Source organism: Poecilia latipinna, unplaced genomic scaffold, assembly GCF_001443285.1.
Source record: "Poecilia latipinna isolate Pla-1442-1.1 unplaced genomic scaffold, P_latipinna-1.0 Scaffold1007, whole genome shotgun sequence".
Taxonomy (NCBI): Eukaryota; Metazoa; Chordata; class Actinopteri; order Cyprinodontiformes; family Poeciliidae; genus Poecilia; species Poecilia latipinna.
In genome coordinates, this window is record NW_015113623.1 from 488,119 (window position 1) to 504,330 (window position 16,212).

The 16,212-nt window shown below is 37.6% G+C and overlaps 1 protein-coding gene across 2 annotated transcripts in view; it reads right to left on the reverse strand.

Moving 5' to 3' along the window:
• The window catches only part of top2a (DNA topoisomerase II alpha), a 30,359-nt gene extending 26,224 nt beyond the window's left edge, over positions 1 to 4,135 (reverse strand). Inside the window, exons 1-7 of one of the 2 annotated variants that reach the window (XM_015050725.1) lie at positions 3,739 to 3,762; positions 2,525 to 2,671; positions 2,301 to 2,391; positions 2,135 to 2,198; positions 1,905 to 2,050; positions 1,336 to 1,433; positions 1,046 to 1,258 (exon numbers count right to left, since the gene is read on the reverse strand). In XM_015050725.1, coding sequence (XP_014906211.1) covers positions 1,046 to 1,258; positions 1,336 to 1,433; positions 1,905 to 2,050; positions 2,135 to 2,198; positions 2,301 to 2,391; positions 2,525 to 2,671; positions 3,739 to 3,762 — 783 coding nt within the window. Of the gene's footprint in view, positions 1 to 1,045; positions 1,259 to 1,335; positions 1,434 to 1,904; positions 2,051 to 2,134; positions 2,199 to 2,300; positions 2,392 to 2,524; positions 2,672 to 3,738; positions 3,763 to 3,906 lie in introns of those variants that run through there. The other variant, XM_015050726.1, reaches the window with a different exon arrangement.
• Positions 4,136 to 16,212: the final 12,077 nt, after the last annotated feature.

Consider the following 16,212-nt stretch of genomic DNA (forward strand, 5'->3'; position numbering starts at 1 on the left):
GTGATCAGAATTGGAATCGGCAGGAAAAAACCTGATCAGCACATCTCTACTTTTTTCCTCTCTATTCAGACTTTAAAAATGCTCTAATCAAATCTAATATTCTAGACCATGGGTCAGAAACCTCATCAATAACCAAGAGCCATGTCTGCCTTCTTCCCAGCTCAACAGCATTTGTTTAGAGACACAAAAGCAACAACACTCATCGATGAGACAAAGCTCATCTCTATAAGACCTGCTACAGGATATTTGTTCAGATTTTTAAACTATTTCATTTTTGGGTTTGTTACTATGATGGAATATTAGGACCATACTAAGGAAAAATGTAAATTACAAGGATAAAAACATCAAATCTCAAGCAGAATAAAGTCAAAATGAGACTTTATTTTTGTAGGATTCCGACTTTATTCTCACACAACTTTATTCTCTTAATATTTTGACTGTACTTTTGTTCTTTTATCATCTTAGCAATATCCTAATAATCCGTGGTATAATACATTTTGTTCTGGAATTTAATAAACAGTTTTGTCAATGAGGTGTTTGATTTGATTTTTGAAACTTTTGAACCTCAGTGCAAAAAAAAAAAAAAGAAAAGTTTGTCATATTAATGTTATTCTTTGGGGAAATCTTATGAATATATTGCACAAAAACACCCAAGAAAAACTGTTAAAGCTAGCATTCATAGCATGATTACCTTTACATTTTAAAATACTGTTAAATTCTTTAGTAGTTTTGACCGAAGTTATTATGAGGCACAGAGTAATTCTAGAGTGAAGACTCTGTAGGAAGCCTGTAGCTATATACAGAATTAAAGATTAGCCAGGAAATCTACAAAACAAGAAGAAATGTTGATTTCGTTTTAACCTGATACTTCAGTGTTTTTACATCAATTAACCTAAGTTAAAGTTGGCTTTTGAGGAGACAGTCCACAGAAAGATGCACAAAAGCTACTTGTTCTTAAATTCAAGTCAAAATCCTCCTAAATTCTGACCCGAAACTAGTCAAATAAAACACCTGCAGGGGGGAACCTGAACCAGCAGTGACTTACAGGCAGCCTCTTGCTGTTGAAGAACACTTTGACTCCCTTGGAGGAGCCAGCGATGTCGTACGCTCTCCTGGTCATCAGAGCCACCGTGTCTTTGTCCAGGATGCTCATCTTAAACTTGGCCAGGTCCGGCCTGAAGGTGATGCAAGTGTACTCCTCTCCTTCAAAAGGTTTGATGCTGGCGTCTCCCACTCTGCCCATGTTGTCGTACCAGGTCTGTGGAAATGTTAAACTGAATTTTCTCCTTTTAGGAAACAACCAAACAGATCAATATAACTCGTAGCTCCTCCCACCTGCTTGAAAACCTTCTTGGACTCCTTACAAGCAGTCTCCACGGTGAACTTTGTACTGAAGATATTGCAAAGTTTGGCGCCGTATCCGTTACGGCCACCTACATGAAAACAAGGAGGAAATTATTTTCCAGCATTATTGTTTTTCCAAAAACTTGATGTTGGAAATAAATCAATTAATCGCATAATAAATTAAAACGAGTCGAATAAACTCCATGTACATTTCTTTCTTTCTACCAAAACATGGATGACACAAATCTTCAGTTTGGTGATTTGGTCTCAACTAGTTCAATTTTTTAAGGAAACTTTTATGTACAGATTTCAGTATTTATTTTACTTGTCATTTTGGGTGTTTGGTTTATTTATTTTGGATATTTAAAATATCTTACAGTTCCAGTGTTATATGTTCATTGGAATTTAAAGTTGCGTACCTGCAGTATTATGCCATCATGTCATTTGAAAATGGTCTCTAAACAATAACATTATTTATCACAATACCTTCTGGGACAACTCATCGTCCAGAAGTTTGCTGGCCTAATCAAAAACAATAAACACAACACAATCAGCCTCACCCGTGACCTTCTTCTCGTCGTCGTCATAGTTACTGGACGTGAGGAGCTGCCCGAAGATGAGCGCAGGCACGTAGACCTTCTCCACCTTGTGCTCCACCACAGGGATCCCCTTCCCGTTATTCCACACACTGATGGTGTTGTTCTCCCTATAAAGAAACGCATGTTACCATCCAACTTCTCTGTGAGGAACTATGAGCTGCAGTGTAAACTGATGAGCAGAGATGACTCACACGTCGATGTTGACTCGGATGCAGGACATGCTCTTGTCCCTTTGCTTATTGTCGGCTGCATTTACTATCAGAAGAAAAAGAAAAACTTTAATATAAGAAAAGGGAACACAACACGGGATGATTGACGTTGCTCTTCTTTTTAAAGTCAGAAATGCTAATCACTCACCGAGTATCTCATCAAAAATCTTGTAGAGCCCGGGAACAAACGTCACGTCGCGGCAGTTCAGTCCTACGCCCTCGTCATACACCCACATTTGCTGGGGAAAGATGCCAATTAGCAATTACAGCGATGCGCGCGCACACGCTCTGTTAGGCGCTCTCAATCAACCTCCTGCAGCGCCAAAAGTGACAACACACAAAATCTTGGAAAACAGTGAGGTGATTTCTTACTTGGCTGACAGGCTCTACAGAGCCTATGTAGGTGTCTGGCCTGAGCAGAATGTGCTCCAGCTGCGTCTTCTTCTGGTAGATCCTCTCCACCGACAGTCGCTTCGGATCCTTCTTTGTCTTTTCCAGCGGCTTATTTTCCAAATAGGCCTGCAGGACACGCCATAAAGTTTGACTAAGTTGATTATATCCACACGATTAATAATTCTATTCAATCAACTCCAAGTCTGATTTGATTCAATCTGATTGGCTTCCTTAGACAATTTTTTTTTCTTTTCTCTGTCTGGCCGAAAAGGATATTTTGCTTCAACTCCATGTGTTTTGTAACTTTAAAATGAATAGCTAAAATATATAAAGGGAACATTTCACTTTAATTTTGTGTGTGGCTCCAAATCCAGGCCTCCATTGGTTAATAAATTTGATTTCCATTGATGATTTTTGTGTGATTTTGTTGTCAGCACATTCAACTTTGTACAGAACAAAGTATTCAATGAGAATATTTCATTCATTCAGATCTAGGATGTGTTATTTGAGTGTTCCCTTTATTTTTTTGAGCAGTGTGTGTGTATATATATATATATATATATATATATATATATATATATGAAAAATATTTACTTACCAATTCAGCTTATTAAACTGAATTACCGTAGATCATAAGAATATATTACATTCTAGAAATGAACTAGAATGTAATATAATGTGACTCCGCTGTTTACATGTGTCTGTACACTGAATCTGTCTTGCAAAGTGCAATTAAACGCCGTTTATTGTGAATTACTTGCATAATTCAATGTTTTGTGCTGAAAGGGTTAGGTTTACTTGTTTTGTTAAACTCTCGTTTTCCCTTTTGTTGTCCTGTTCCGTGTTGTGCATTTCTTTCAAAAGCTGTGATGCATCGTTTAGTTGCAAAAATGGTAGCATTATTAATTTCATAAAAACGAGTCAAGCATATTTATCTTGATAACCCTAACGCAATATGTTTATCTGCTCTTTTCATTTAAAAGTTTAACAACTTTCATAACAGTAAATTAATATGTTACTGCCACTAACAGAAATGTATGCGTAACAAATTTTACCTAACCGGTATAAAAGTAGCACGGCTAGCTAAATAAATAAATACTTGTTTGCAACATTTTCAATAGGAAAGAAAGGATATCTTGTTATTTTGTGCATGTTATGTGCTTGGACACAAACTATAGAAACAATAAAATTACCTGTTTTTTACCTCTACTCTCCATGATTTGTATTTGTAGCTTTTTAGTTTACGAGCTAAAGTCTTGCTAAGGTAGTTAACAATTACACACGTTGCTAGGTTGCTAACTTTAACCACCCAGTAGCAGTAAGCTCGCAACTAAAAGTTGAACATATGACATTAACGTTACCTTCAGTGGTTGAGCCATTCTTCTGGTGCTTTGTATTTGCAACAATTTAAATAAAATACGGCTAAACCTGGAGAAGCAACTTTTAAACGACTGAAACTCCGAACTAACCCCTACCGCAACGAAATTGGACCCTGTTTAAAAATTTGAATTTTGAGCAAACAGCTCCCGCTCGCTGCTTTGACCCAATTAGACGAGAGAACATTGCGACGACCCAGACTGTTTTCCTCCAATGAGGGACACAAACCAAACGCCAACCAATAGTTGGCCGAAAAAGTAACATTAACCCGCCTCTTTGATATTCACAGGCTAATCAGCATGCGTCGTGGTATTTCTGCTTCCTTTCGTCCACACGTTCAATATTTTCTTCAGCGCTATGAAACTAAGTTTCTATTACAAACAACAGCTACAATATAGTAAACAACTGTTTAATATATGTACAAAAAAAAAAAAGTAAAAGTGTTTACAACATGTGGCTCTGGAGCCTCAAGTGTCTCTTGACTTTCCACAATGGCTCTTTAATAACTTTAGCTAAAAATGATGAACTAAATAATGTTTATAAATTATTGTAACAAGTAAAATTTTGGTAGTTTTCTTTTTTTGTGGAATAATAGTATTGAATTTCCACAACTGAGTGACACTAAAAGTACCTGTATTATTATTTTTTATCTACTTTTACTGCCAGAGTAGGAAACCAGGTGTTTTTCAAAAAGTTTACAAACTTCACATAGAAGAACATTTTGCAAGATACTTTTCCCTTTATTTTAAAACTTGAAAATAGAAATAATATGATGATTCTTTAAAGACTGACTATAAATTCCCTATTTATCAAAAAATATAAGCTGCCTTTTTCAAAAAGTAAAGGAACATTTGTAGCTCCAAAGAACTTTTTACGTAGAGGAGCTAAGAGTAAAACGGCTCTCTGGGTTGTAACGGCTGCAGACTTCTGTTCAGTCAAACGTTTAGAATTTACTGAAACTGAAAAACACCGAAAAAAAATTCCTCCATTATTTGAATTGTAGCATATTTAATTGCAATGATGTTTAAAGTGTATCCCTAATGTATTATTATTACCTCCTAACCTATTTCACATATTGTGACATGTACTTTTGGGTATTTTATGTGACAGATTTGCACAAACAAGACTCTAATTGTTGAGTGCTTGATGATTACAGCTGTTTTAGGCAGATAACAGAACTATACCCCAACCTTTGTCTGTTTCAAAGTTTAACAAGAGGGTGGAGGCTCTGGAGGAGCTGCAGAAATCAACACTGAGGTGGAAGAATATGGTAAAAGGACAACTGTTAGTGGTGCTCTCCATAAAATCTGTACTTTATGGACAGAAAAAAAAAACATTACTGGAATAAAGTAAAAAAAATCTAGTTTTGTAGTTTTCCAAAAATATTTTGTAGGCTACAAATATCAAATGTGGAAGAAAGTATGCTTATCAAATAAGAGCAAAATTAAACTTTTTTGGCCTATGTGTTGTTGAAAACAAGCAGTAGAAATTACCCAGAAAACACATTTTCATGGTGAAACACGGTAGTGGCAGCATCATGCTGTGAGGATGCTTTCCTTTAGCAGGAACAGGATACTAACCACAGTTGATAAAAAACAAAATATCAGGTTAACATTAAATACTGAAAAAAATTCAAGGCTGGGTGAAGGTTGACCTTCCAACAAGTTGATAAACCTAAACATACAACCACAGTCATGATATAACAAGTTATGTCAAAACATAAAAAATACAGGTGTAGAAAACTTAAGGATTACAAAAAATTTAGATATTTCTGAAGATATTTTCTTCATTTTATTGAAAAACTCATCCACAGACAGCGCTCTTTCTCCTTAGGAAACTTTCCTTTTTTTTTTCTTGGCCAAAGTTTAGATTTCTTGCTTCATTCATCCTCTTTGACTGGGACTTCCTTCCTCATTTCCTCCATTTATTCAGTCATACACACACACACACACACACACACACACACACACACACACACACACACACACAACATAACCACACATGATAGCAGTCTGAAAGCCGTTCGCCGGTTAATGGCTTTATTTCCCCTGAGATGCACTGATGTATTTTAGTGATAGCCTTTAGCTAATGTGTTGCTCATCACACGCAGCTTCACTCTGCTAAGGTAACGCGCCTGAGAAGTCAGAGTCTCTGAAAGGAAGTGAGAAATCTATTCAGGATCCAAACTAATGTGGATCTTTATATTTCCCTGACCTGCAGTTCTGAGTCAGTTGAGAAGCTGTAAATGAGTCTTTTCTCTGTTGCCTACTCGGCTGACCTCGGCACAATAACAGGGCGGGATAGAAATGCTGTCGGCCAGCAGGAACGTATGCACACAGGGGCATCCATAGCGCACGTAAACACACAAGTACACAACACTTTTTGATTCACAACACCTGGTATCTTCAATTGCAAAAAACGATTTATGTTCTTATAAAAGAACGTGTCGGCCGTCATCATCCTCTCTATTCAGTAAAAACAGGATGTTTTTACTCCTCCACCCCTGCAAACAGGTACTTCACCGCCAAAATGTGGTATCGTGCAGATTTTCCAAGCAAAGTGGAGAGCCAACATGACAAGGGTGGATTAATAATTACCTTGAATGCGCTGCGTGGTACGAAATTATATCAACTCAGCAATTAAATCAGATTTTGATTGCCTCCTCTCATGTGATTAGATGCTGTTTGTTTCTAACATTGCTTTCCGCAGCAGCTGGAGTCGTTTTCCTGAAGTGCTCAACCTTCCTTTCAGAGAAATGGGAAACATATGGATGGAACAGTTAGTGCAAAAACACTGGTAATCCCCCTTTTTAATCCTAAATGTTACATATGAGGAGATGATCCACGAATAATCTTCAAAGTACACAAGCCGTTCGCTTTGTTTCTTCAAGACTTTCAATGCTTTCCTTAGAAATAAAAGATGTTGGCAAAAAGTCAGACACAAACATATATGTTCAATTTAAATAGTGAAGTATTAGGCTATATAAAACAGTAAGCAGAATGTTATTTTTTCCTCATTTCAGCTATATTAAAATGTATAAAGCAGCATCATCAACAGATGTTGCCAGAGAAATTGGTATGATCAGCAATGTCTAGCCACCAGCTGCGTTCAGTCTCCATGGTAACCAGCAGTGGTACTGATTGATGAGTGGTGGTTCTCTTGACTACCTCAAATCATTTGAACTTGTAGCTGATATATGTGCCACCGGAACAGATTTCGATGCTATGAAAACATTTCTCAGGTTGGATTTTGAAGCTTCTCTCTATTTAAAACCGTCTTCAAAATAATAATAAAAAGTCATAAAAAGTTCTGAAGCATCAAGTTTATGTTTAATCCAGTGAATCTAAAATGTGCTACTTCATCATCAGGAGCCTGTGTACAGACATCATACAGGTAGTTATTTGCTATTTTACTAAAAGTGTCTGTTCTTACAAAATTAATCACTCACAGTTGATTTTAATTCCAGTGGATTATTTTTTTATCTGCAGCTGTGCCGTTACTCCACCAGCTCTGGAATACACTCACACAGCCCTCCTTTTGCCATGTGCAAGTGGGCAGTTTGAATACTAAGTACTTAGCATCCAAAAATAGTCGCCCAGCAGAGTAGATGGAAGTCCTCTCAGACCCACCTGCTTTCCTGCTTATTTATTGATGGCTCTGTGTTTTCTGCTGCCTGATGAAGCCTGAATGTTGGGGGAAAGTGAAGCAGAGAGAAACTTCATGTTGTCACGGATCTGTTGACAGCTGCTTGAAAGAACGAGTTGCTGCAGCCCAAAAAACACTAAAACTTTACAGATGTTAGAATGAAAGATAAATGAATGACTCAACTGCAAAACGTCCGGCCCTTTAAGGACGCCTTTGATCAGTTCGATCAGGTTGTTGTGGCCAATAATACGGGTAAAACGCTGGCTGAGTATTTGGCCGCTCTTCTCTGAAAAAATTGTTCTGTCAAAAACTCTTGAGAAACTTTGTATTAAAAAAAAACATGGACATTTCTGAGCTTCAGAAGTTGAACATTTTCAACTTTTGAAACTCAGAGAATTTGCAATAGTCCAAAATTTTTGACATTCTAAACTCAGAGATTTACAAGTTTTTCCCTCATAAATTTTAACACTAATCTCAAGATTTCTGAGTTTTATTTCTTGCGAATTTTGAACTTTTCAAACTCAGAAATTGTACTTACTTTTCTAGCAAATTTCTGAGATTGCCCTAAAAAAAAACTTAGTTTTTTTGTTTGAAATGTACTCCTCTTTTTTTCTTTTCCCAATCTACAATGGCCCTGAAGCACCATCGTACAAACAGGATCACTGTCCTGTTAGAACACCCAACGAGGTCCAACTTTCAAAAGTTTGAAGCTAGTCTTTCTTCTTCATCATCCCATCAACCTTCTGCAGCACACCAACCTTTCTGGTACCAGAACAGGCCCACAACGTGATGCTGTGCTAAACAGTTGGTCCAGTGTTATTTGGTTTGTCAACCTAATCTTTGCTTTTTCAAACATACATCTCATCATTGTGGCTAAATTGCTCCATTTGAAATCTTTTCTCCATAAAGTGTTTAGCCTTTTCCGTGGGGACAGTAAGTAATTGGCCTCAGGTTTGAAGGTGTACAGGCTGCATGAGGGGTCAGTCTTTGGGTCAGCATCCTCTCAGTGACTGGGTCTGGTAGTTTGTCTGTGGAAAAAGGGAAGAAGTGTTTCAGCATGTTCAAGTTTGTCAGGCTTGAGACTAACAAATAATAATTCATTTTAGAGGAATAGCTTGAGTCAGATAGTTGAAACTTGGACATTTAACACATCATAATACATTACAGAGAAATGGATACATTTATATCCCTACCACTGGGTTTTTATTGAGGGTATGATTGAAGTCTGTCCCAAAAAATTATTTGTTGTACGAAGAACGTTGCCAGACCAAGTTCTAAAAGCACTGCCACAAACTTTTCAGTCTGACTGTGAAAGTTTGACCCCTTTCTTCAATCATGAGAGGAACCGAGCAGAGGAGGATAACAATACAACTCTCAACTCTTAAAGGGTTTCAGGGCAAAGCGCTGAGCACATCTTCATTTCTGATTTTCTCACCGATTTTCAATTTGCAGTGAGGAGAAGCACACAGTGGTGGGTGAGAAACTGTAAGGAGAGTTGTATAAATGTCAGCTTCCAAGGATGAATGCAGCTCTGAGTGGTCAATAAAACAAGAAAAGTGTTATATAGTTAAATGGAGTCCATTAGATAGTTTTCAAAACACACATTTATAAAACTACAGATAGTCCAGGCAGAATTTGTTTATTTGTTTTTATCAGAGAAAGCAAGGCAGGCTTTCATCTTAACAAGGCTAGCTAGCAAGCTAAGCTAGCTTACACTGTTGCATTGGTACAAAGCTACATTTGGTGATTAACACCAGTTTCTCAGGAATATCTTAAAAATAAATTTATTCTTAAGATAAATTTATTCTAGAACAAGCTACCAAGCTAAGTTTGCTTACACTGTTGTAGTGGTACAAAGTTACATTTTACCTGATTAACGCCAGTTTCTCAGGAATATCTTGCAGAATGATGAATTAGCATGGGTTTAGCTTGAATATTCATTTGACATCAGAGTGTTTCAGAGTATTTTATTTCCAGGCAACACCCTTGTCTCCATGTGGGTGTTGGAAAATACACAGGAAGTAGGGCGTGATGCACATACAGAAGACCAGGACAGGAACTTGGAATATGTCGCTAATCTCCACATCTTTACAGCAGTAAGGCATTATAAAAAAAAATTTTTTAGCTTCCCCCTTGAAAGTCCACATCGTGACCTTTAGGGTGAACACCCCTTCCTGGCTGTCATTGTGAACAGGTCTGAAAGACACAATGAGAGAAGGAGAATTATTAATTACTTTGAAAGGGCAGAGGAAAACAGCTTGAACGGCATCAATCATTAGAGACATTAAACTACAGGCGAGTATAACAACTTAACATTTAAAGGTTTTGGCACGGGAAACTGCCAGGAGCCGCTTCCCAAGCAGCCGTTTGGTTTGTGGGATCTTGTTAAACGAAGCATAATTTCACCAGCAGGTTAGTGCGAGGGAGGCACAAGTTGCTTATTGGTGTCACACTTTAAAACGGTTTTTAAAAATGGCAAAAGTAATCATAAATAAAATGGAAGGGAAAGCCCTGCCCCATCCCCACATGTTGCTGTATCTAGGAAGATAATTACACTGTTCCCTCATTTACAAGGGATATAAATTCAGCTGCTTAGAAATATTTCTAAAACTAAAGAAGTGCCACTTGTCCACTCTTACCAATGTAGCATGGTTTTCAAACTACAGTTTCACTTAAGTAGCTAATTTATTAAGTAGCTAATATCATATTGGTATAATTCCACTTTATTCAGTTTATTTATGTAGCATAATATTGCTTAAGCTCCCTAGTCTTGGGGTAATCACACAAAGCGTAGGTTAGGATTGCAGCTGGACGATCCCCAATGCTTCACAGCTTAATGCGAAAGAATAAACAGTGAGGACTGGAAAGACTCAACTGTTTTAGCAGAATGATTATATTTTCTTCCAGTATATTTTTCTATATGGCAGAAGAATCAATTGATTGGCATAAATATTTCTGTTTCTGCTATGATTTAGGATCCACAATATGCCCCTTGTAGCTTTGGTTACATGATGGCAAGTTTGTAGGAAAAATTGATCTCACAGTCTCAGTATAGGGGGTGATTGCTTCAATTTTGAGGAAATTTGATTTTGTAGAAATGGAGTCAGGCAAAAATTATTCTCTTTTTGGTCAGACTAATGTAATTATTTCTGTAACGACTTGTGCATATGCCCAGTGTTCTGTATCCCATATCTGAAAAGCACTTTAGGTTTCTTCTAGGCCTGCTGGAGTTCTCTGAATCACAGATTTGAGAGCAGGAAGCTCGCTCTGAAACTGGAATATTTTATTAAAAATCAAAGGGAAGTCCATTTACAGCAGGAGGTTCACACTCCAACACATCTGACTCCTTTTCTGAGTCTCCTCTCTTGTGGTTCAATTGCTTGCTGATTAGAAGTTTTACAGTTTTTGCTCCAGAAAAATTTTGAAAATAGTTTTCAGTTTCACTTTAAACAATTAGCACTACACTTTAGCTTATTTGCAAAATGGAGTACTTCTGTCAAAACCACAATCTCAACTGCAAAACACACACACACACACACACACACACAAAACTGTAAGTAAGAGGTAAGTTCCTCTTAGAATAAAAGTAGAAAGTGCAATAAATGAGATCATGGGAGTATTCATAATATGACACTGGACAGGGCTCAGTGATGACTGGTGAAAAACAACTATTGATCAGGGTAAAATAAAACTATTTCCTGATCAAATTTTCAGAGATAAAATCAATTAATTTAACAACCATATTAGGCTCCATTTATGCTTTGGAAAAGAAGTTTCTTCATACAAGCTTACATCAAGGGTTTGATTTCAACTCAATCTGCAAAAAGAGAGAGAGAGAGAGAGAGAGAGAGAGAGAGAGAGAGAGAGAAGAATGTTTCTAAGGTGAGCGTCTGACTGTGTGATTATTTGAAAAGAGATCGAGTTGTGGTGTGTGTGTGTGTGTGTGTATTTGAGGTGTCTAAAAAAGATGAGAATTGGATCTTTATATATTTCACTATGATTAATATTCTGCAGAGCTAGCCTGTACTGTATAATGAACCAAAATGGCTAACTGTAATTATTCATATGATAATCTGATGATATGCATTTCAGTCAGGATCACAATATCAAATGCCCTAACATTTATTCATTAGCATATTCATTAGATTTCATTCAGTTATTCATCTGAACATGTCTGTTGGAGGCACTGCTGGTTAATGTCATGGGTTTGGCTTTAAAGTGTGAGTTTATTACCATACTCTCTATCAAATGTTAGTTTTGTCATGCCAGGTTCCAGTTGCGACTAATTTACATAAACCATACTATGTGTACTGATACGTTGAGTCAATGAGCCACTTTATAGCTGCCTCACCTCGACTGAGCATGGAGCTCTTACACTGCTGCATCCCAAGCTGTGTTTCCATTACGAATGTGTACTAATCTTTGCTGCTATTCTGTTGATTATCACACGTAATTTTATCAAGTGTGATAAAATTAAAATCACACATGAACAAACTTGCTGACACGATTGATGTAACTACAAGAGATATTTTTGTTATTCAGTCGTTGATGTGACGAGCCCCTTATACTTGGGAGCAGATCCCCCGATTTGGGGGAATTACTTTGTGCAATTTTATGGAAGAGCTACGGATTCAACATGTTCAAATGATAACTTTTTATGAGCTGTGTGATGCTGGGACAGCTCTGTTGGAGCCTCGTCATCCTCCTACTGCTTCCTGTCGTCTTTTTCGCCGTTTCTGCCTGTAGTAACGTCCTGCTGTTGATCACGTAATGCTAAAAAAATGTGTTTTCATTGCAGTTTCGTGAAACACATCTATTTCAATATGGCAAAAAAAATAAAAAATAAAAAAAATAACATACCTCTTCTAAAACTGGCATGTTTCCAATAAGCAGATTTATTTTTCTGAACTTCTGTTTTGGCATCTTATGGTCAGTGGGAACGCAGCTACAGACAGCTTAAAATAACATAAGTGAATTCTTACTTTGAAAACAGCAGCTAACAATTAGAGTTAGGCAAGTCTTATGAAGATAGAAACATTATCATGCATCATAAAACACATTCAGACAAGATCAGAAGAAGTGGACGACGATGTGTTGGGTATAAATGTTTTCTGAACACTAAAGCAAGCAAACATGTCAATAGAAAAAATAGATTAGGAACACATAAATGAGCATATGGGCTTTATAAAAATTTTATTGTTATTTTATTTATTTCTTCTTTTATAAATACCTTCAAAGCCTTTCGGATTAAAAACAGTAATGCAGCATGTCAGTGGAGGATAAGTGTAATAATAACGTGCTTCAGCAGAAAATCCACAAGCAGGCTCGTGGATTTTTTTTTTTTTGACAAGTGTTTAGTTATCCAAAGCTCTGAATATGTATAACAGTTTCATATTGGCTCTTAAATCTCTTCCTTTAATGTGAACGGCAGCAGACTTCAAAGACAGGCAGGCTGAGGTGCCCAACTGTTATTTGCAATAGCAGGGAAATCATTTTAACACACCGCTCTGAGAGCTTTTGATTAAAAGGCCCGAGACAGGCAAAGAAATAAAAAAATAAAGCAGGTTAATGCATTCACAAAGACAAGGCAGCACTTTGATCTCGTTCGGGGGGGGGGGGACTTATGTGTGCAGTCCTGTTACTGTGTACCCAGGCACTGGCTGTAACGTCTGTAAGAAGCTAAAAGTGTGTAGGTTTGTGTGAACAAGTTGGTGGGGAAAAAAAATTAGGGTGAGAAACAAAAGTGAAAGGTAGAGGTCTCATTAATATGAGTGTTTTTTTTTGTTTTTGTTTTGTTTTTTGTTCTGGTGCAGTTCAGGGCACACAGCGGTGACATTGTGCAATCTTTCTCGCAGCAGCTGTTTTTTGTTTTTTTTTAAATTATTTTTCTCCAAGACTCTCACTCAACTACCTGCAGAAAGATATCAAAGGATGCTCCATTCTGCTTTGAGACACTTAAACTGGAGGGAAAACATTTTCATGTCAGATCTTCTTGAAAGAGCAATGCTCGTTTCTGAATGCAAAGAGAGCCTGAAGCAGCCAACCACGTTGGAACGTCTAACGTAATTTAATAAAGCTGAGATGGACCCACTGCCAGGGCGCTCTTCTCTGTCTATGAAGACAGTAATCCTATTTCCCCTCCGTTTCCCCGTCATGTGCTTTCGCATCTATCTGATCCTCTTTTAATTGACAAAGACATCCGCTTAGACAACGTGCTGTGAAAGGTTTAGCAACAATAGCATTTATTTCATTTAATTCACGTTAAAACCACGTAGTTACAAAGACACAAAACTATTTTTTTCTCATACTAAATTAGACCAAACTGCTCGTGTTTTCAGGGTTATCAGAATTAGTTTTTCTTTGCCAAATTCCAGAATAAAGAGATCGAGGTGTTTAAAGAATTTCCTATTATTTTTTTTAAATAAAAATGTCATGATTTGCAGTGGTGTTGAGGAAGACGCAGCAGACTCGGGTTATGGTTGAAGAGTGATTGGTGATTAATTTAATGATAAATAAACACAATAATCCAAAATCCAGGCAGCACAAAATGAGCGGAAGGCTAAAAGCTCAAAAAATTATGAACAGCAAATGGTACCAAGGAACTGACAACAAAGACATCAATGGAAGTCAAGACCAGGACTCAACAAGGAACACAGGTGGGATTAAATACACCGAGGGTAGTCAGGGAAACAAGACACAGCTGTGAACAATCAAGGGGTAGACAGAACAACAAGGAGACTCAATAGACACAGAAACCTAAATGAATACTCAGAAAAAACCAAATCCTCACAAAAAAGCTGAAATAGACTGAGATTACTATCTCTTTAAGTAAGATGATGATGTAATGGCTTTGTTAACTTTTGACATTTGAGTTGAATGGAGGCACACCTGTGGATGTGTGTGAAGGACACACCTCAAACACACCACCTCCCTCTGTGACATCATGGAATAAAAATGAAAATAAATCAGCCGAGAATTCAGCAAGAGAATTGCAGAGCTCCACCAGTTTGGGTTAGTTGGGTACAGTTTCACCCGAAGGTGCCACTTTTATCAGTTCAAAAAGACATACGCACATGTGAACACCATGGAATCGTCCAGCCATCCCACCATTCAGAAAGCCGATGAGTATTTTGTTTAGAAGATTAATATGTTTTTGTGTGAAATGTGCGTATGCTTAGCAAAAACTAGAAAAAGATTGTCATTATCCAGAGAAAACTATTCCTTTATGCCGACAGGTCAAGGAAGAAGACATTATTTCAAAAGCAATACAGACTGGAGATTTTTATTTGAGATTGTACTTTAGGTCAAAGATCTTTATTTTTAGAGGCATGTCCTGTGGCCTGGTGAACCTAAAATTAAAATGGATCAGCTGGCCAAGCCTTTGCCGTCCTACGCAATTGACATAATGCTCTACTTCCGCTCTGATGCAGAAGTAGCAAACCCACGACAAACAATGTTACGTTGGCAGAGGTAGTGCAACTCATTGCGTTACCTGACAATTTTTAAAATAATTTTTGCCTTAAAAGTGAACAATGAGGCAAAGACAACAGGCAAGAAAATTCTCCAGCTAGTCATACATCAGGTCTATAAGGTTTTTCGTTGGATGTGAGTGTGAACGAGGTGTCGCTCACATTTTGCATGTGCAATGCTCATTTTGTCAGGATATATTTAATTCTGTCCAATCAGCTAAAAGGAAGAGTTGTGAATGGTATGTCGAGTTCCTGCGCTGTTTCAGAATTGTAATCTGCCTATGGTTGTAATTTGGCAATGGCAGCGGAGGAAGTTAACAAAAGCATTCAGTCCAATGGCCACGCTACTAAATGTTGGGGCAGGAGGAATGATTAAGACATCTTATTGCTGGCAAAGATGTCGTTTGGCTCGGTACTTCTCTCTTGGCAGTGGAGGACGGCTGATTACGACTCACGTAGCTTCCACTAAGCTTCATAGCGTAGCTTCCTTCATAATACTGTTGTCATGCTACACACATCATGGCCAAACGTTAGCAACTTGGCAAAATGAGATCCAATTGTTTCAACTTTCAACAGAGACCACGACTATAGGAAGCAATCATTTCTCAGTAGGAGCAAAGCGTGGAACAAGGGGCAGGTTTCTACAGCTGTCTTTCTTTTGGAAGTTGTGGGTTAGATTCCTGCTTCCTCCCCTGCCGTATATCGATGTGACCCTGGACAGAACAACTCGAAGTTGCCTACTAATCTGCTTATTGGTGGCTTTAATGTTAGCGAAAGAGAATGTGTAAAGAGCTTTCAGTGGTCAGCATGACTAGAGTGCTATATAAATTCCACTCCAATTACTGTAATGACCTTCATTATGTTAAGAGCAACGGGGGTGAAGCTTGTAAGCCTGAGAACACCAAGTACAGAGATGGTTACTTGATTGTAGTAGGAAGTGGTTTACTTTATAAAACTGATGAGGGAAGAACTTTATGTAGAACTACTGAAGTTGATGTGTAAGCACAATTGGATCTTTCAAATGGACATTAAAGCATACAGGTTCAATGTTTTATTATTTATGTGGCATCAGTCCACAATAATTGTCCTCTGAAAGCATTTTCCAAACCAAACTGCTCCAATTTACAGCGGAACATATGGTCCATTCAGTCCAATTATATAGACTGATTCAAATGC